General features: G+C 42.4%; 1 protein-coding gene across 5 annotated transcripts in view; it reads left to right on the plus strand.

Moving 5' to 3' along the window:
* The window catches only part of LOC124595846 (serine/threonine-protein phosphatase 2B catalytic subunit 2-like), a 773,882-nt gene that overhangs the window by 629,966 nt on the left and 122,747 nt on the right, over positions 1 to 21,169 (plus strand). For all 5 annotated transcript variants that reach the window (XM_047134749.1, XM_047134751.1, XM_047134750.1 and 2 more), the window contains exon 5: positions 6,515 to 6,660. In XM_047134749.1, coding sequence (XP_046990705.1) covers positions 6,515 to 6,660 — 146 coding nt within the window. The remainder of the gene's footprint in view (positions 1 to 6,514; positions 6,661 to 21,169) is intronic.

Raw genomic sequence — 21,169 nt, forward strand, 5'->3', positions numbered from 1 at the left:
TAGAATAGATTATACAGAGGGTAACGGGTATAAGACCTTTTATGAACAACGTTACATCAGTATTTACGTAATCAGCAGTCTAATAATTATAGCATACTACAAGTCATATGCTCTTAGGTTGGGTAGTGCCTCCAACTACATGGGGCCAGAGCAAGTCACTAATGTTTATTTTCTCCTGGACAGCGCGTCAGGTGTTCATACGTGGACGCAAAATGCTTAGTAGTCGTAGCGGTGCAGATACGACCATGCAGAAAACATCAGGTAGTAAATTATGTGACGTGTTTGTGGGAAAACTTCGATAAGGGGAAAAAAAACAACTAACGTGCGCACGTATTAAGGTACCACATACAAAAATATCTCCAGTTATACCCGTTACATCCTTTATAATCAACTGTGCATTTCTTCTCGTACACACTTGAAATTTGCGCCACTTTCGTTCATGGTTCTGTAGCTTGAAAAACAATTCTTCAGTTCTCTTCAGAACTGTTGGTTACACTTAGAAGCAATCGAAAATGTTCGATTCTACTTTAGTCACCTTTATGTTAACCAGTTTTTATTTCTGTAACTGGTGACTCTTCTAAAACTTTTTCACATTGGCTATTAGCTTGTATGTAGTGCTGGAAAGCAGTCACTCAGGTATGAAGCATCCAAAAGGGCACAGTGCGTTATCTGTTTGTGATTCAGAGTGAGATATTTAATACTGTTGCATCACAGCATTTAGTAGGGCAGTGGTCAGACGCTCGTGAATGAAAATGAATTTTTTAAGAAAATTTGATTACATAAGATATCATCCAGCTCAGTTTATATTTCCTGTCCGACATTTCTCGGCGTTGCAATATGTCTAGAAGGTAATGTTCTAATGGTCAATGAGGACAAAATACGTAAATGTTATGAGGATGGTCGGCCGAAGTGGCCGTGCGGTTAAAGGCGCTGCAGTCTGGAACCGCAAGACCGCTACGGTCGCAGGTTCGAATCCTGCCTCGGGCATGGATGTTTGTGATGTCTTTAGGTTAGTTAGGTTTATCTAGTTCTAAGTTCTAGGGGACTAATGACCTCAGCAGTTGAGTCCCATAGTGCTCAGAGCCATTTGAACCATTTTTTGTTATGAGGATGGCTGGTTAGTTGTTGGAGTAACCTTCAGTCCAAAGAGTTGTTCGCTGTAGTTCTCCACGCTGGTATATTCTGTACAAATCTCGTAATCTCTGCATAACTTCTGCAACCTACATTCTTATGTACCTACTCTTGAGTGTTCGTGCAATTGTGTGTCTATAAATATTCACTCCCTCAAATTTCCCTCTATTACCAACCTGACATCCCCTTGATGCCTGAGGATGTGTCCTGTAAAATCTGCCCCTTCTTTTAGTCAACTTGTAATGCAAAGTTCTTTTTTTCCCCCAGCTCGGTTCAGTAAGTCGTCATTAGTTACTCGGTATACCAATCTAATCTTAAGCATTCTTTCTGTAGCATCACATTTCGAAAGCTTCTGATCTCTGTTTATCTAAGCTACTTATCGTCCACGTTTCACTTCCAAATATCGACACTCCAGACAAATCCCTTCAGAAGAAGCTTCCTATTAGACATTAGAAAATTCCTGTTTTACCGAAATGACTCCCTTGCTAATGCCAGTCTGAGTTTTATATTCTCTATGCTTTGGCCATCGTCAGTTATTTTGCTTCCCAGATAACAGAAATCATCTACTACTTTTAGTCGTGCATTGGCTAAACTAATTCCGTCAGCACTGCCTGATGTAATACGGCTACAATCCTTTAACCTTGTTTCACTGTTGGGAATCTTAACCTTATAACCACTTCCCAGGACGCTCTACATTGCGTTTAGCTGATCTTCCAAATCCATTCCCGTCTTTGACAAAATTACAATGTCATCGAAAAACCCCATAGTTTTTCTTTCGTCTCCATGGACTTTAATTTTCTTTCAAAAATTCTCCTTGGTTCCATTCACTGCTTGCTGAATGTCAAAATCTTTGATATTGAGTGTACAACTTTGCTTCCGTCGTTTTTTTCTGGAAGTTCGATGCTTTATTGTAAAAATTAATAAAAAGTTCATCATTCAAAGTACTGGCCATCACTGGCCGGTACCTTTTCCCATCTTTCGGGCTGCATATGAATCCCGCGGCGAAAGACCTGGGCGTCTTTTGAAGAGATCGATGAATCGATTCAACTTTGCACTTGTTCATATCACCGAAAGTGCTGGTCAGCCACGCCATGTACCATTCATCGAAAAAGGTAGTAGTCAGAGGGAACAAGGTCTGCAGAATACGGGTAATGGGCAGGATTTCCCATTTAAAAGATTGATTTGACGGGTTTTGCGACATTGATCATTCTAATGCTGCAAAATCACCACCTCATGTCCGTTTGTGTATCAGTGCTCTTTTCGAACGCATCAATTGCTATCAATAACGCTCTCCTGTGATTGTTCCCGTCGGTTTTAGTAGCTTCGAAAACCTTCTCGCTTCCACTGCCATGTCGATCTTACGATGTAAAAATCACCGTTCTTGACGCGCTGAAACCATTCTACTCCTGTACTTTCACTAATAGAAGCCTCACCATAGAGATTACCCAATATTTTACGAGCCTCAGCCAGAGATTCTTTATGTTAAAGCAGAAAATTAAAACTTTCCGCAAATGACGAGAATTGGGCTCGTAAATTGACACACTCAGATGAGAATAACGGTACGATGAAATCACAGATCGACTAATATTTTGATGACTTTTTGACTACGCTTATTGTAAGACACTTACGACCTACCTACCACCTGCTCTACCACGTGAAGCTATTGCCATCTATTGCAAAACGGCGGAAGCAAAGTTGTAGACCCAATAGTAAGCATCTTTCTGTATGAACATCACCTTGTGTTCGACGAGGAGTAATGTAGTACACGTCTTACACAACACTTCGTCGGGTATGTAGTCACTCCATCTGCTAATTCAGAAAGTGTCCATAGAGAAGGAAATTGACTGAGCAGTTGTCTTACAACATAGCCCACAAAGGCTCTTTTTATATGCAGATCGGGGGACTGAGAGAGCCGTGTTGAATTTCATCGACGTCTTCATTTAACCGGTCTCGGTCAGTTTTACAAGAGAGAATTTTGGTACACAGGTCCTTTAGCAGAGAACACAGTTTGTACATTGGGTGAAGGTGTTGTAGAACACTACATTAATTGCGCGAATGGTACATAGCAGTTATTAGCAATATGTACTTGTAAATATGGCATTTCTTGAAATTTATTTCAATCGTAAACAAGAATATGCAGTAAGAAGCAGATATACTTAATTTCCGTAAATGCCTCTTTCTTGCTGTTGATTGACTCACAGTAATGCTTAGAGACGCTAAACGTAATTCGTTATCTCGGATCCGTTCCGATGTTCGTCGAAGAAAGCATTTCAAGGTCGATACTGTGTGCCAGTCAGTGTCTCTTATTTTACAAAATTTTTTGGTTTGCATATTTTTTAAATTCAGTATTAGATGCTGCAGTAAAATGCTACTAATGGTACATTGTTCTAAAACACTAATGCGGAAGTGGTAAATATTTCCCTCAATTCCGTCGCATATTATTACTAAACATGACTTTAGGTTGGTACCTACACATAAAGTTCCAACTGATTTTCGTTATAAATTTTCGTGTATTGTATCTTTTTTCATAAATATACTGGAAACCATTTTCCTTACCATTTGTTACAAGCTAAGACACCTCGTGTGTGTGTGTGTGTGTGTGTGTGTGTGTGTGTGTGTGTGGAGGCAAAACGAATATTCTTTCAGGAAGAAACTGCTCAAATTTACGTAAACTAGTTGGCACTTTTGCGTTTAGTTAATCCCAGTAAAAATCTTGTGCCATAGGCAACAGAGACTGCAAAGACAGTAGAAAGTTAACGACAGCGATTCTCGCTTGGAAGTCGCTAGCGCATGAAATTGAGCTGACTCTCAACTTTGCGCAGCAGAAATTCTGCTAGCAAAAGTTCAGTGGATCCCTTCGGTAATTAACCTAATGGCCCTTATAAATCTTAACTCCCGTCGTTTCTCCTTGATTCAGTAGCGATTTTCAAACCGAAGGAATAGTATTCATCTGCAGTCCGCTATGACGACACTTTGTAGCTTAGCTAAAGCCTTACTGTCATGAGCATTATTATATAAATTGCAGTGACAAGAGTAGACATTCATTGTGAAAATATTATCCTGAAAAAGGAATTTTTTGTTGCTATTCGTTTTTAATGACCACAAGGTCTGTAATAGGTGGCCGTTAGGTGGGGAAGAGAAATAACATTGCACCCATAGTGAGGGTACATTGTATAATGAGAAACTGAAATGTTGCACGGTAAGAATGATTCAAACCATATAGGGGAAGGGCGGGGGAAGATGATAGAACCGAGTATACAAAGTGGAGCAGCTCGAAAGCTTTGGCGATCCTAATATTCATAGTTCGTCAAACGTGAATATTTTAGATTGCTTTTTGGGGTTTCTAAATGGTAATTGTGTTTTTTTGTGGTTTATACGTTCTTCAACCCTGGTGCGAAAGAGAACCTCTCTGTACTCCTTCAATACGTCGGTACTCACTAAGAGCAGCAGCACTTACTGTGTTTTGATAAAACAGCTTTACGAGTAAAGCCCTGCTCACTTCGTCCAGACCCGTGCTGATTGTCTGCAACTGTAATGCACACTGCTGCTTGTGTTTCAACGTTATGTCGCCGTAACAGTACAGGTGCCTAACGCTAAGTTAAGACATTAACACTGCTGACAACGTAAATCCTGCAGCGCACAGTCTGAACATGATTCCCTTATGGGTGGGCCTCCACACGGTAAACGGTTTCCCTTCTACACTGGCTCAAGTAACGAAAGTTTCATTATAATCAACCTGTATACGCGTGCCTGTGTATTGCGACACACTCTACGACAAACTGCTTTTGTAAAGCGTTACCATTCACGGAGGAAGCAGATATTTTTTTTTATTTTATTTTTTTTTATTAACAGATCCCTTGACTAAACCAGCAGAACTATACTCAACAAAAAAAAATTAGTGCTGTATAAGCACACTTATGTAAAGCAGGAGAGATAGGTAATGATAAATGAAGGTTTTCTGGCAGATTTCTTCTACATTCCTGAATTAAGATCTGAAATTGCGAATTGACGTATTTTTTCCGTTACTTGAACTGCGTTGTAACTCCGGTGTCTCTTTCTTCGAAAATTGCGGAGGGGAAACCTATTTCTGAGATTTTTTAGGTCTGTACTACGTCCCCAGGTGACACTTTCTAGAGGAACGGGCTTCACATCCCCGCTCGGGCATCCGGATTTGGTTTCCCGCGGTTCCATTAAAAAAAAAAAAAAAAAAAAAAAAAAAAAAAAAAAAAAAAAAAAACCTTGGGACGATTCCAGTCAGATGAACACGGCTAATCTCCTTCATTGTCCATGCACCTCGGTCCTGACATTAAACGCTGATCTATCTTTCTCGCTGCGGCCTTTTTTAAATGCAGCTGAATAAAGTTAAGTTTAGTTGTACTACTTTTTCAACGTAACGCGCATGCGTTTATGATATCTGTGTGGTGCGAAAATTGGAAGTTGACTCTAAAAGTGGAAAGTGTGTGGTCACCCACATGAAACTAGTTAAACTTCGGTTGCACGATAAATTAGTCAAATCTAAAGGCCATAAATTCAGTTAAAGTACCTAGTAATTATAATTAAGAACAACTTTAATTGGAAAAAACACGTAGAAAATGATGTGGGGAAGGCGAACCAAAGACTGCGTTTTACTGGCAGGATACCTAGAAAATGCATCAGATGTACTAAAGAGACTGCATACACTACGCATGTCCGTCCTCTTTGGGAGTACTGCAACGTGGTATAGAATTCTTACTGGATAGGATTAACGGAGTACATCAAGAAAGTTCAAAGAAGGGCTGCCCTTTTTGTACTATCGGGAAATATGGGGGAGAGTGTCATGGACATGATAGAGGATTTGGGATGGAAATCATTAAAACAAAGGCGTTTTTCATTGCGGCGGGATGTCCTCACGAAATTTTAATCAACAACTTTCTCCTCCGAATACGAAAATATTTTGTTGACCCGACCTACATAGGGGGAGTGATCATCATAATAAAATAAGAGAAATTAGAGCTCGCACGGAATAATATATATATATATATATATATATATATATATATATATATATATATATATATATATATATATGTATGTATTGTTCAATGAAATTATATTAACAGTCGAGATTAATCATTTTTAAAACCTTTAATTTCTTCCTCTTTGTTGGGATTTTATTGCGCTATCCACAGAATTAAAGCGACTGCTTCCGTGTATGTACATAAACCTGAATTCACTCTAGGTACCTTTACCAGTACTGACATAATTTTAATTCTGACGTACAATTTATTGCTGGCGTAGAATTTTCGATTGCCCTGTAGCTGATGCTGCATGTGTGTCAGTGTGCAACGAAATTGCTGCGATTCCAATCTGCATATAATAAAATACCTCTTATTTGCTGTTGCAGGTAAAATAAAATATTCGGAGCGTGTGTACGACGCGTGTATGGAAGCTTTCGACTGCTTACCGTTGGCGGCGCTTATGAATCAGCAGTTCCTCTGCGTCCACGGGGGGTTGTCGCCAGAGATACACAACCTGGACGACATACGGAAGGTGAGTACTCAGCGACACAGCAACTTATATAATAGGACGTACTCTACCTACCGCGTGCATTGAAACAGAATTCATGAAAAAAATTCAGTGCACGGGATGCGAAGAAACAGTGGCAACTGCCTCAAACTGGAAGAAAGAGGGAAGTATGTGCGGAGACCACAAGGAGTGTTAACTGATCTTCCATCTTTTTTTTTTTTCATTTTGTACCGTCTTAAACATTTTAAAAAAGTCACTGTGACTATTATTCCAAGCGTAAAGGATTTTAATCAGAGGGAAAAAAGAAACCTCCCGTGTCCAGTATTCTTGCTGAGCGCATCACTTTCTGCACGACTGCCTACTGCCGCGTCGGAGGAAGCTCCAGCAGTGGTTGGTTAAGACTGAAATGCTGACACCATCGAAGTATTACGTTCGTCTTGGAATCGACCAGGGTCCAAAGTCAGTGCTTTCATTCATATAACGGTAGAAGCACCAGTACACAGCGTACGGCATAATTCCTTTGTTATGCTTCTAAATGTTGATTCTTAGTAGTAATTTTTACTGTACAGTAATTTCTAAAAACGTTCACACAGACTGTCCTACTCCATTCTGGCGCGTATAGGTGTAGTTACTTCGAGGAATTCTTATAGTACTAGAAACTTGAAATTTACTATATGCATGGGTGTGAAGTTGAGAGTAAAACGAGAGCTAGACGGTATGGCTGCTTTCAGTTAGCTAATGATTCGTTCATTCTGCAGGCTTTCTTGGCAAATTTAATGTGATCCCAAGTTACGAGACGTCTAAGAACTTCGTCCTGATGCTGCACATTCATGAGATCGCTTCTCGTCACCGCCACTAGACAAATATGGAGCTCTTCGAAACATTATATCAAGAGTAATGGGTGCGCCTGTAATCCTAAGTGGTTTTCTCACCTTCAGAAAGTGCTCCCATTTTCAGCACAAATAAAACAATTGAAGTATAATTAATAGAGAAGAAAACTTGGAAATTTTAGGTAACTTCCTATGGGGCCAAACTACTGAGGTCATTGATCCCTAGGCTTACACACTACTTAATCTAACTTAAACTGTCTTACACTAAGGACAACACACACACACACGCACACACACACACACACACACACACACACACACACACACACACACACACACACACACATGCCCTAGGGAAGACTCGAACCTCCGACAGAGAGAGCCGCGCGAACCGTGGCGAGGCGCCCGAGACCACGCGGCCTTAATAAAGAAACTCGAAGGTAACTTTAAGCGGTTAATTTGTATCTGAAGCAAAGAGATCGTTGCTCTGTGTAAACAGTAACTGGTTAATGGCAGTTACATAATTAGTCAGGGAGATTCTTGTGGAGAATGTTTACTGTTATTTACTATTTACTGTTACTTAATATTTACTGTTATTTACGTAACTTCGTGTGTCAGTGTTAAACTCTGCGACTAATTATTTATTTTTTCGATAGTTTTCTGAAATAATGTTTTATATCTCTCTTCCGTCAGCATGAAAGTTAAATGATTGCAGTCTTATAGCTACTAAGACGTCGATCACGCTCCAAGCGAATACAGAGTGTAAAGTGTCTAATGTTCCACGTGGATCACATTCAAATACCTACTGCTGTTACTTTCACAGACTCGTTATGACAAACTTCAGGATACCATGGTTGCGATTGAGCAGCGACAACGGCGGCAGCTAAAAGCTTTTAAACTGTGACAACGCAGATGTGTGTATATAGTTACTTGCCACATGCGAAAGTTGGCAAATTGTATCGCTAGAGCTAATTTCGTAGCCAAGTTTCCAAAGGCGACAACTGAATGTCTGATTGTCTATCTGTTACAGGTGTGCGAATTTTTTTTTTTTTTAACTTTTAAACATTGCTATATGAGATACTGATTTACATTAAGAACGCTTAGTGCTATTGTTCGACGAGCAGGCATAACATAGAATGAGAACATTGAGGCTATCGAGGAACTGTAGTGACAAGTTAGGACCCTCCCGCCGGAGGTTTGAGTCCCCCCTCGGACGTGTGTGTGTGTGTGTGTGTGTGTGTGTGTGTGTGTGTGTGTGTGTGTGTGTGTGGTGTTCTTAGCGTAAGCTAGTTTAAGTAGTGTGTAAGTCTAGGGACCGATGAGCTAAGCAGTTTGATCCCTTAGGAATTCACTTTTTTTACAATATAGGATGTTCCTTGAAGGTTGCGCTGGAATGAGAACGCGAGGGAGGACAACGAATAGTCTGTGGCAAGCAACAGTAGTGGGTAGGTGGGTGGCCGTGTTGGTGCGCCGCCGTAGTCTTCGTCAGAACAAGTGCATCACTTAAAATAACTTAGCATATGTTACAGTTTGCCAGTGCACACTAAAATTAATATATGATATGTGATGCAATAAAGCCAGCAAGCGGAACTGTCATCTGGCAATGTAGACAGGATGGTTTCAGGTATGTTTTACTGCCAGAACCAATAAAGAAAAGCTAATTTCAAGATATTTTCGATAACTGTGTTCACTGCAACCAACGGGTCTCAGGAGAGATGAAGTAGGACAGAGAAATGTCTTACAGCCAACAACATAAATTGAAAGCTGATAGAATTCGCAGCTTAAAAAGACCAAAATTACACAAGATTCTATAAGCGCGAAGAGTTGTTGTGGAGTGCCTTAAAGTGCAGCCGTTGGTGAGGAGGGGTGTATTTCATTGTAAAATACAACGTGTACCCTGTATCATGTCGGAACAACAATTCAGCTAAACGTTCATGTGCAACAAAGTGGTTCAAATGGCTCTGAGCACTACGGGACTTAACTTCTGAGGTCATCAGTCCCCTAGACTTAGAACTACTTAAACCTAACTAACCTAAGGACATCACACACATCCATGCCCGAGGCAGGATTCGAACCTGCCACCGTAGCGGTCGCGTGGTTCCAGACTTTAGCGCCTAGAACCGCTCGGCCACCCCGGCCGGCTCATGTACAACAGATGGGAGAACAGAGCATTAATATTTTGACAAGACAGAAAAGTTAGTCAATGTTCGCAACAAGTACACTCGTTCCTTATTGTCAGGCAACAATCGCTGTGGGGGTAAGAACCACCCACTTATCATAGATCAGAAGGTACGACGTCATAACACCGAGATACGTGAGAAACGACCGTGTTGTGCATGACATTTAAATTTATTACTTCTTCGCTACTAAGTCTAGCCGCAACCCGTTTTGCAAACAGTACCTACATTTGTCGCTGAATGTACCTACACAGATATATCATTGTAGGACACATAGTTAAAGAGATATAACGTCATGAACAGTGAGATGCTTGAAAAAATGCATCATGTGTCAAGTTGGAGCACATTTAATGTTTACTACGAAGACACTCCCACAATCCATTCAGCTGAAGGAAATCCCTGACATCTGGCAGCGCTTTTGAAAGCTGTTAACTGCGAAGCGCAAACGACTGTAGGCGAGAACAATAGTCGTTTATAGACCTATAAAGAGAGATTGCCATGGAGACGTGAATCACCTGCGCCCAGAATACAGAAACAGTCGGGATCATCTCACGTAGCGTCTACTGAAGGAGTACGAACTAGGTTTCGTTTCTCTTAACAAATTGGCAAAATGAATACTCGGGCAGTGCGGAGTTTGTCAGCTAGTATTTGATAATAGAAAATACTTTCATCTAATGAAGATACCCAGATACAAGAAACTGGAATGAAATTATAAATTTATATCCCGACTCCACAGTGATAAGGCACTTACAGTCCTGTAAACAGTGTAACACATTGTCAAAGGTATGGTCATACACAACCATATCACATCGTTTGAATCTGCCTTAGAACTCACGGGACAAATAAGGAATTGGTATTAGGCGCCAAAGTCTTTCAGACGAAAATAAGTTAAGGTAACGATGGCAAATGTTGAACTTGTTGAACAGAACATACACTTGCTACCGATAAATATTTTTTGTAATACATAACAGATGATTGAAGTCTGAGATTTATTCTTTGGACGTAATATTAAAGTTCTGCAATCATACAGAGAATATATCAAACTTCTTGGTAAAGTGCTAATTGTTTTTCGTGTAGCTTGTTTGGACTGAAACTATGGTGAAATTCCTCCTAACACGTGACGTGGCACCCAGTTGTTCGGAAGTACTGTCGATGCAAGTACTCAGGGATGTGTGTGTGTGTGTGTGTGTGTGTGTGTGTGTGGGGGGGGGGGGGGGGGGGCGGGGGGCGGGGGGGGTGTCTCACTTTAGAGGTAATGCAGGCGCTGAATCATTCATATAAACTAGCGTAAAGAAATCTTGTAGCATTGAGCAAGTGGACGTGGGAGCCATGATAGGAATTCTTGGTCACTATCGCCATTACGACAGTAGCAGCAGTTTCTCAGTGTCATGTTTAACCACTCTACAGCGTCGATAAAGAAGCGGATAGGAGCGTGATTCTCTTCGTCCATAAACGACATATTCATGGACTTCCGCGAAAACAGGAACTACACTGGAAAGAAACTGGCACACCTGCCTAATATCGCATAGGGCCCCCACGAGCACGCAGAAGTGCCGCAACACACGTAGCATGGGCTCGGATAATGTCTGAAGGAGCGTTGGAGGGAATTGATAACCATGAGTCCTGCGGGGCTGTCCATAAATCCGTAAGAGTTCGAGGGGGATGGCGATTTCTGAACAGTACGCTGCAAGACATTCCAGATATGCTCATTAATGTTCATGTCAGGGGAGTTTGGTGATCAGCGGAAGTGTTTAACCTCAGTAGAGTGTTCCGGGAGCCACTATGTAGCAATTGTGGGCGTGCGGGATGTCGTATTGTCCTGCTGGAATCGCCCAAGTCCGTCGGAATGCACAATGGACATGAATGGATGCAGGTGATAAGACAGGATGCTTACGTACGTTTCACCTGTCAGAGTCGTATCTAGACGTACCAGGAGACCCATATCACTCCAACTGCACACGCCCCACACCATTACAGAGCCTCCACCAGCTTGAAGAGTCCTCTGCTGACATGTCGGGTCCACGGATTCATGAGGTTATCTCCATACCCGTACACGTCCATCCGCTCGATGTAATTTGAAACAAGACTCGTCCCACCAGGCAACATGTTTCCAGTCATCAGCAGTCCAATGTCGGTGTTGACGGGCCCAGGCGAGCTTTGTGTCGTGCAGTCTTCAAGGGTACACGAGTGGCCTTCGGCTCTGAAAGCTCATATCGTTGATGTTTCGTTGAATGGTTCGCACGCTGACACTTGTTGATGGCCCAGCACTGAAATTTGCAGCAGTTTGCAGAAGGGGTATACTTCTGTCAAGTTGAACTTTCGATTCAAGTCGTCGTTGGGCCCGTTCTTGAAGGATCTTCCGGCCGCAGCGTTGTCGGCTTCGCTGCCTTGGAGATGCTATGTCCCATCGCTCGTGCGGCGGCTATAACACTACGTTCAAACTCGCTTAAGTCTTGATAACCTGCCATTGTAGCAGCAGTAACAGATATAACAACTGCGACAAACATTTGTTGTCTGATATAGGCGTTGCCGACCGCAGCTGCGTATTCAGCTTGTTTACATATCTCTGTATTTGAATACGCGTGCCTATACCAGTTTCTTTGGCGCTTCAGTGAAATTTTGTACTATTTCCCTCAGCGGAACGATCCCAATAGAGGAGTGTTCCTCGGATATTCCAGTCTGTTAGTTATGGGCGGGTAAGGTGTCCATGCAGGGGGGAAGGGGGCATACTACTAAAAGCTTTTATTCGTCTACGTATACCATTGCTTGAATTGTTTTCGGACAATAAATTAGCACAAAAAGAGCGGGACACTTCTCAGATGTTCGCTTGATGACTAGCCGGTTTTAGAGAGCATTCCAGGCCATTCACATGCAGTACGACGACAGGAAGTTCAGAAAGGCAAGGGAAAAATTAAAAGAAAAAGGTAATAGGTACACTGGCTTTCCTGACCGTAGCCTGAAACCAACTGAAAGACACAGAATTCCTCACATTTACGCGCTTTCTTGGCTATAGTCTGCAGATTTTTGTTCACAGTCCTAGTCGTAAATACTGATAAAGGTGTGTGTGTGTGTGTGTGTGTGTGTGTGTGTGTGTGGGTGGGTGTTTTGAGTAGATAACCTACGGAACACGTACACGATTGCTCGACTGTTTCTCTGAATCATGTCAACCAACCCGTTGATTTCTCGTTGGAGGCAATTTTTGACCATCAAAAGCTAACATTACCTCTAAATAGCATTGGCACATGGTACGCGTTGGTGAAACTTGGCTCTGAGGTGCCACTACGCTATTGCATCACTGATGTGAATGGAATGCGATATAAACTTTCTCAGCGACTGTTGTGTTGGCGTGTTGATCAGCATGGTTGTCAGAAACGTTTTTATGCGGTTTTTTTGCATCTCTTCCTGATACTTTGGTGACACCTCACAAAGTATGCTTGTAGTATTTTTCTGTGAAATCATTTGAACGTTTTGGCAGTAAGTATAAAATTTTAATGCAAAAACTGATTTAACTTATATTCGTACGTAGTACGTTATATAATAGATTTTAGATTTAATGTCTACTGCTAGCGTCGAAAACGAGTGCTTCGTTAAATAAAATTCGTAATAATTTTGTACTTCTGCAAACTGTCTTAGTCAGCTGTGTCTAGTTGTTCTTGTGTCAGAGACGAATTCAAAAGTGCTGTGTGGCGATGGGCACCGACCAGCAAATGAAGTTACCATTCACGGAACAACGCTGTTACCTGTTGTGGATCAATACAGTCGATGGTGCGGGCGGATCTCTCCGGCTGAGTTATCTTCGCCGCTCCCCAGTGGAGCTTTGCCGTCCTTCGATCCGGTGAGAAATGACCGTTCGGCTGCCGTAGGTTGCTGCCTGAAAGAAATGTCAATGGAGGAGAAAGCACCGGAGACCTGGGCGGGCCGGTCGGCCCAGTCCGGCACTCTATCTCCACCGGGGGCTCGTCTTGTCGGACGTCAACGCTGCGAGTCCCCTCCCCCTCACGACGTGGCCCGGTCCACACTCGTTCGGCGGGCAACCTCGTGTGGCTCATTTCGCCATTGCGATCCAAATGGCGTATCAGGTTTCGGGAACTTTTCTAGCGGAGTGTTCTGTATTTTTTGTACAGTGGCTGTTACTCGAGTTTCTGGAAAGGGCCTTAGTCGGCTGATTCGCCGGCGTATTAATAGCCGCGGCGGTCGGCCATGCAACAGCTCTTTAAACACGTCATCGCACGATGCTCGTTTAGATGGCGGCTAGTGCTTATCGCCTCGCATGTCCCACGCTCGTAACTTCGGAGACCTGGCTGGCGGCAGCGGGCGGCGTTCTTTACCTGCTCTGCCGTGCTCCCTACATGTCGCATGTTGCTCTATTTGCTCTTCTGCGATGGTCCCAAAAGATACCACGAGGAGGACGTTGTCATAGGAATGGGCACGTACCCCTAGATGGTGTTCCTCGAAAGTCGGGTTATATGGCCATACAATGAATAAAATAGAAGATACGCAAGCAAAACATCTTTATGCACAGAATGAGATTTTCACTCTGCAGCGGAGTGTGCGCTGATATGAAACTTCCTGGCAGATTAAAACTGTGTGCCCGACCGAGACTCGAACTCGGGACCTTTGCCTTTCGCCGGAAAGTGCTCTACCAACTGAGTTACCCAAGCACAACTCAAGCCCTGTCCTCACAGCTTTACTTCTGCCACTACCTCGTCTCCTACCTTCCAAACTTTACAGAAGCTCTCCTGTTCTGCAAGGTTCGCAGGAGAGCTTCTGTAAAGTTTGGAAGGTAGGAGACGATGTACTGGCAGAAGTAAAGCTGTGAGGACGGGACTTGAGTTGTGCTTGGGTAACTCAGTTGGTAGAGCACTTGCCCGCGAAAGGCAAAGGTCCCGAGTTCGAGTCTCGGTCCGGCACCCAGTTTTAATCTGCCAGGAAGTTTCATCTTTATGCACGTTCAGAGGAATTATACCAGGTGTACCAGTATGAAATGAGCGTTTTTTTCTTTTTGTGAAAATGAAACACTAATTTTGAATTGAAAAGTAAAAACATTTTGTTCAAATTACTGACCATTGCTTTCTATACATTTTGATCACCTTTCTGGCAATTTATGGACACCACGCCAATAGAAATGTTCGTCTTTTGAAGCAAATCAATCAGACACCCAATTTTTCTACTTCTTCGTAGGAATCGAAGTGTTCCTCAGCCAATGCGTGTCCCATTGATGAAAACAAATAATAGTCGGAAGGGGCCAAGTCTGGTGAATACGGCGGGTGGGGTAGGAGCTCCCAGCTAAGTGTTTTGGTTGTATCCTGAGCCAGTTTTGCTTTGTGTGCAGGTGCATTGTCGTGTAAAAAAAATTAATTTGCCATATCTTCTGGCCTATTCTGGCCCATTCTGGTCTTTTTTCGATCAATGCATAGTTCAAATTGATCATTTGTTGTCTGCAGCAATTAGTATTCTCAGTTTCACCGGGTTTTAGAAGCTCATGATACACCACACCTTTCTGAACCCACCAAACACAGAACATTGTCTTCTTGTCGAATCGATCTGGTTTTGCAGCCGATGTTGATGGTTGTCCCGGATTAACCCATGATTTTCCCATTTAGGATTCTTAAAATAAATCCATTTTTCATCGCCAGTAACAACTCGATGCAAAATTGATTTTCTTTCATGTCTTTGAAGCAAAACTTGACAAATGGTTTTTCGGTTTTCCATCGGTCTTTCATTCATTTCCTGTGGCACACACACTTTTGGATCTTTCCCATAGCTTTCAAACCGTCAGAAACTGTTTGTTGTGCAACATTTAGCATTGCTGCCACTTGCATCTGACTCAAAGTATCATCTTCATCCAATATTGCTTGCAATTCGGTGTCTTCGAACTTTTTTGGTGGTATTCCACATTCTGCATTTATTACATCAAAATCATTATTTCTGAACCGTTGAAACCATCTTTTGCATGTTGCTTCTGATAGAGCACGATCACCATATGCCTCGACAAGCATTCGATGCGACTCTGCAGCACTTTTTTTTTCAAATGAAAACAAAAAATTAATGCTTTCCGCAAATCATCACTTTCTGGTACAAAATTCGACATTGTTAACACGATGAAAACATATGATGTTGTTTGTTCCATGACTTGATGTATACTAAATATCTTTGACAGATGTCATACCAACCAAACAAAAAAAAAAAATTAAGGCTCGTTCACAACAAATGTTCCCAATCGACACATTTGTATGTTAACGCTCATTTCATATCGGTACACCTGGCATTCATCCCATTATATTTTGACGTATTTTGGAATTGATCGAATCGTTGACAGCACATGACTTCAGGGTTTCTTTTTCCCATCAGTCTTCTGTCTGGTTTAGTGCCGCCCGCCACGACTCCATCTCCTGTACCACACTCTTCATTCGAGAGTAGCACTTGCATCCTCACTTATTTGGTTATGTATACAGATCTCTGTTTCCGCTGCATTTTTACTGTACACAGCTTCGCCGATTCTGTGGAGAATCTCCGACTTTTTTAATTTTATCAGTGCATCTAATTTTCAATGGCCCCGCATATCAAACGCTTATATTCTCTTCATTCACTGTATTCCCACAGTCCGTGTTTCACTACCATACAATGATGTATTCCAAACGTACATTATCAGAAATTTATTCTTCAAATTGAGGCCAATGTGTGATACTAGTAGACCATTTTTGCCGGGACTGCCCGCTTGGGCTGTGCTAGTCTACTATTTTTGTTCTCCCTGCCTCGTCCGTCATGAATTATGTTGTGACCAAGGTAAAAGAATTTCTTAACTTTGCCTGCTTCGTGACCACCAACTTTCAAGCTAAGTTCGCAGCTAGTCTCGTTTCTGCTGCTCCTCATTACTTTACTCTTTCTTCGTTTATTCTCAGTCCATAGTGTGTGTTCATTCCATTGTAAAGGTCCTGCAATTCTTCCTCACTTTCGCCGTGTGTTGCATTATCATCAGCGAGTCTTACCACTGGTATCCTTTCACCTTCAATTTTGAACTCCCTTACGACATTGCTTCTTCAGTGTATAGATTGGACAGTGGGGATAAAACACTGCATCCCCGTCTTACGCCCTTTTTATTCCGAGCACTTCTTACTTGATCCTACATCCTTTTTGCTATTTCTTGGTTCTTGTACATGTTGTATGTTACCCGTCGTTCCCTGTAGCTTAGTCATATTTTCCTGATAATTTCGAACATCTTACAACATGTTACATTGTCAAACCTGTTTGCAGATCAACAAATGCAAAGAACATCTCTTGATTGTTCAGATGTCTTGCTTCCATTATCAAGTGTAGCACAGAACTGACTCTGTAGTGTCTTTAGTTTTCCTTTAGCCAAACTGATCTTCCGCCAACAGTTCCTCTATTTGCTTTTTCGTTCTTCCATATATTGTTGTTATCAACAACTTGGTGCATGAGATGTTAGGCTGATCGTGCGATAGTTTTCACAATTATCTTGTCTTGAAAATTTGTGTAGGTAACTAGCTACAGCTACGAGATGTTCATAGAAAATAGTTTTTATTGGTCATAAGCTGCATATATTAAATTTATTCTTGGCTTGTTTCGGTTATTTCAACCATTATCGACTGTAAAGAAAAGTTATAGTATCTGTTGGTTTGAAAACGCATATTTCTTACAGAAGACACTTTAGTACACAAAAGCAACAATAATAAAACCTGGAATGCGACAAAACCAAATTCTGACAATATCTTGAAAACTCAGGTAAGTCGCATATACACTCCTGGCAGTTTACTGTTAACTGTCAGGAATATATATATATCGCTTGGACTACAAATAAAGAAAAAAGTTACCATCTGTTAGCTGAAGTAAAAACTGTACGAAAAACACAGAAAATTCTTGGGAAACCAGCAACAAATCCGTTAGCAATAAAGTATATAATATTTACAGTGTGGTAGCAGATGTCGAATTCCTCACTCAAATTTCTCTCTGATATAAACGACATGCCTCAAATAACATATTATGGGCCAAGATGTGGACTGGTCTACTACCTCTCCGGACGTAGGTCATATTCTATGTACCTAATATCTGAATAGAATCTGTAAAAGGGTGATGACAAGCTGTTACTGTGGCGACATGGGCACACCGGATCATGTCGTACAGGAAAGTCTCCAAGATGAAGATAAAGCAGCGAGTGCTAGACAGGCTTTGAGAGGTTAAACTGTTTACAACTAGAGTGAAAGCTGACTTTGGTGCTCTGAATCGTCTAGCTATTTCTGTCTCAGAATGGGAGAATAAGCAAGAAGCAAATATTATCAAGACATCACAGCTCAGGCGAGAACGCGGTCCGATAGCTCTACGATCACTTGGCTCGGGAAGGGTATAATGGAGTGAAATCACCAATGCGGACAGGAAAAAACTGAAAAGAATCAATGAAAGATAAAGGATGCGCTCGTCGCCTTGCAACTTGGGGCAGCAAGATATTCCTGGAATTGACAGCGTGGGAATTGACAGCGTGGCGGAGCTGGTGCTGATGGTACAGACAAACCAGATACATTCCGATAGTACTAGAGTGAGTGAGTGAGTCCATCTCATAATGGAGGGAAGAAAAACAGTAAAGCTGCACAATGTAGTACAAAGCATAACTGTTCTCTTATGACCAGGAACCCTAACATCATCATAAGTAATCGTAGTAGAAGTATTAGATGTAGTAACATAAGACTGTACTTGCTGTCGAAGAATCAAGGTGGTCGTATTACTAGTAAGGCCTTTTTACTCTTGTAATAGTTTTGTTGTTCGTTGTTGTAGTATGTGCTGTTGTTATAGCATTAATAGTGGTATGTGATGAAGATAAAAGAGTCGAAATAGGCTGCAATAAAGAAAGCTGCAACTGTTTTTCTATCATGCTAAGGGAACACTCGACTGAGTGTGGATAAAGATACTCAGAATTGCTACATGTACAGTGTACGTGTAGGTAGCGGTCGAGCATCGAGGCTTCATAGCGCAGCTCGACTGCACTAATTTTCGACGCAAAAACAGGGGACGCTATCAGATTTGGAGACTCTTGAAACTGATTCCGGTGAAGACACTGTGCGGGACAGTTTACATACAAAGCATTCAGCCCCAAAGGAGATCTCCTTGAGGCACTGACGAAGGGGGTAAATATAAGAAACGTGCCCACCCGCAACCTTTAGAACCTTGAAGCCGAACAAAAGACTGAAACATTCGGGTCTGTCATGAAAGACAATTCTGTAATTTATGCAGATATTTGCAATCTGTTGAATCAGTTGGGCGAAGCTTGGAAATCTCTAAATACCCAGAACACGTGTAACTGTTTATATTAGAAGCCACCGTGGACATGAAAAGCATCACACGGTAAGGGAAAGAACCCTATAATTTTCGGTCTTAAGAGTGATTATTAGTTATACGCAATCTCAGAAAGCCATTGGCGTTAATTGCTAACGTAAACGTTGTTTCCAAAACTAGTACTACAACGCCGGTAGAGTTAGGTTTACGGTATATTGTGCATTGTCTCCCACCTCACGTGTCGCAGTATAATAGTTTCTTGCGCTCCCATGCTGACAGAAAAGAGTGTATGCGTTCACCAGCCACACTGAGTTTACGACCCTCCGGTTACAGCCAGTATTGTTGTGCGATGAGCAAATTGGAGGCCAGAAGAATGAATTCGACGGAGTGCTCGAGTGCCTTCCATTCCTTGATAGTATCTTCCATTCCGTAGTTTAGTATGCATCTCACATAAAGTTGCAAGACTCTGATTCGTCCTTCATTTGAAACGCCGTAGTACATATTTCTGAACACTATTATGTTATTGTATCAGTGTTTGCCTTTGTCAGAGCGCAGATACGTAGCGATTTTGGACATACATCAGTACTTCGTAGAAAAAAATCCACGTGGGGAAATGGTTAGAAGTAATCAACGCAGATTCAGTATATAAAGTATAGGTCACATCTCACACCAAGCAGGCTGAGGAGCGACGTATGAACAGGGCTCCATCCTGTTGAAAGATGCAATCGCCATCCCCGAATTGCTCTTCAACAATGGGAAGCAAGAAGGTGCTTAAAACATTAACGTAGGCCTGTGCTGTGATAGTGCCACGCAAAACAACTAGGGGTGCAAGCCCCTCCATGAAAAACACGACACACCATAACACCACCGCCTCCGAATTTTATTGTTGGCACGCTGGCAGATGACGTTCACCGGTAATTCGCCACAGCCACACCGTGCCATCGGATCGCCACATCGTGTACAGTGATTCGTCACTCCACACAACGTCATTCCACTGTTCAATCGTCCAATGATTACCCTCCTTACACCAAGCGACGCGTCGTTTGGCATTTACCGGCGTGATGTGTGGCTTACGAGCAGCCGCTCGACCATTAAATCCAAGTTTTCTCACCTCCCGCCCAACTGTCATAGTACTTTCTGCGGATCCTGATGCAGTTTGGATTTCCTGTGTGATGGTCTGGATAGATGTGTGCCTATTACACAGTACGATCCTCTTCAACAGTCAGCGGTCTCTGTCAGTCAACAGACGAGGTCGGCCTGTACGCTTTTGTGCTGTACGTGTCCCTTCACGTTACCACTTCACTATCTCATCGGAAACAGTGGACCTAGATATGTTTAGGAGTGTGGAAATCTCGCGTAGAGACGTTTGACGCAAGTGACACCCAATCACCTGACCACGTCCGAAGTCCGTGAGTACAGCGGAACGCCCCATTCTGCTCTCTCACGATGTCTAATGACTACTGATGTCGCTGATATGGAGTACGTGGTAGTAGGTGGCATCACAATGCACATAATATGAGAAACTTGTTTTTTGGGGATGTCGGGGTACTTTTGATAACACAGTGTTGAAACTGCAATCAACCAAGGCGACAGGGCCTTGCGTTCGTAGAAGAGAAGGGCTATCCGCACAGCGGCTAGCACCTTCTCCACCGGCGAACGTGACAACCCGTGGCGATAACTGAATAAAATAACCTTTGCAGGTCGTTCCGGCTACGTACAAAATCACGTTTGCTGTAGAAGGGGTGGCCTAATGGCAGGCGCCCAGCGCCTATAACGTCTCCGCTCTGTGGCGTCTTTAAATGATGTTTCCAGACTGTGGTTCCTATCCTCGATTTGTTCCTCAAAACATCGTCTATAACCCATCGAAGTTTTTCGCAGCACTTCTGGGAGACCCTATATTCTACTTTCAGATGACAATCTTGGGGTCCAGACCGAAGCGGCCAGCAGTGTTCCGGATCGATAAACCCCGTCTCGATTGACAACGACCCCGCCGCGTCGAATTCCAACACATCCTGGTGGACGTTTCTGTTTCTTGTTGAAGGCATAGCACGAATTTATCACAGAGAACCATCATAATGATGCTATTTCTGAATGAGAAATGGTTTGCTTTATTCTTCTTCATGCACAAAATGTAGCTGTTATTACTCCTAACGGCTTTGTAAGGTTGCGCTGAAATGTTGATCGGTTGCAGAACCAAACCTGTAGTACACTTTGTGGTGATACGTCATTTGTTGCTTTGCC

Source organism: Schistocerca americana, chromosome 2, assembly GCF_021461395.2.
Source record: "Schistocerca americana isolate TAMUIC-IGC-003095 chromosome 2, iqSchAmer2.1, whole genome shotgun sequence".
Lineage (NCBI taxonomy): Eukaryota > Metazoa > Arthropoda > Insecta > Orthoptera > Acrididae > Schistocerca > Schistocerca americana.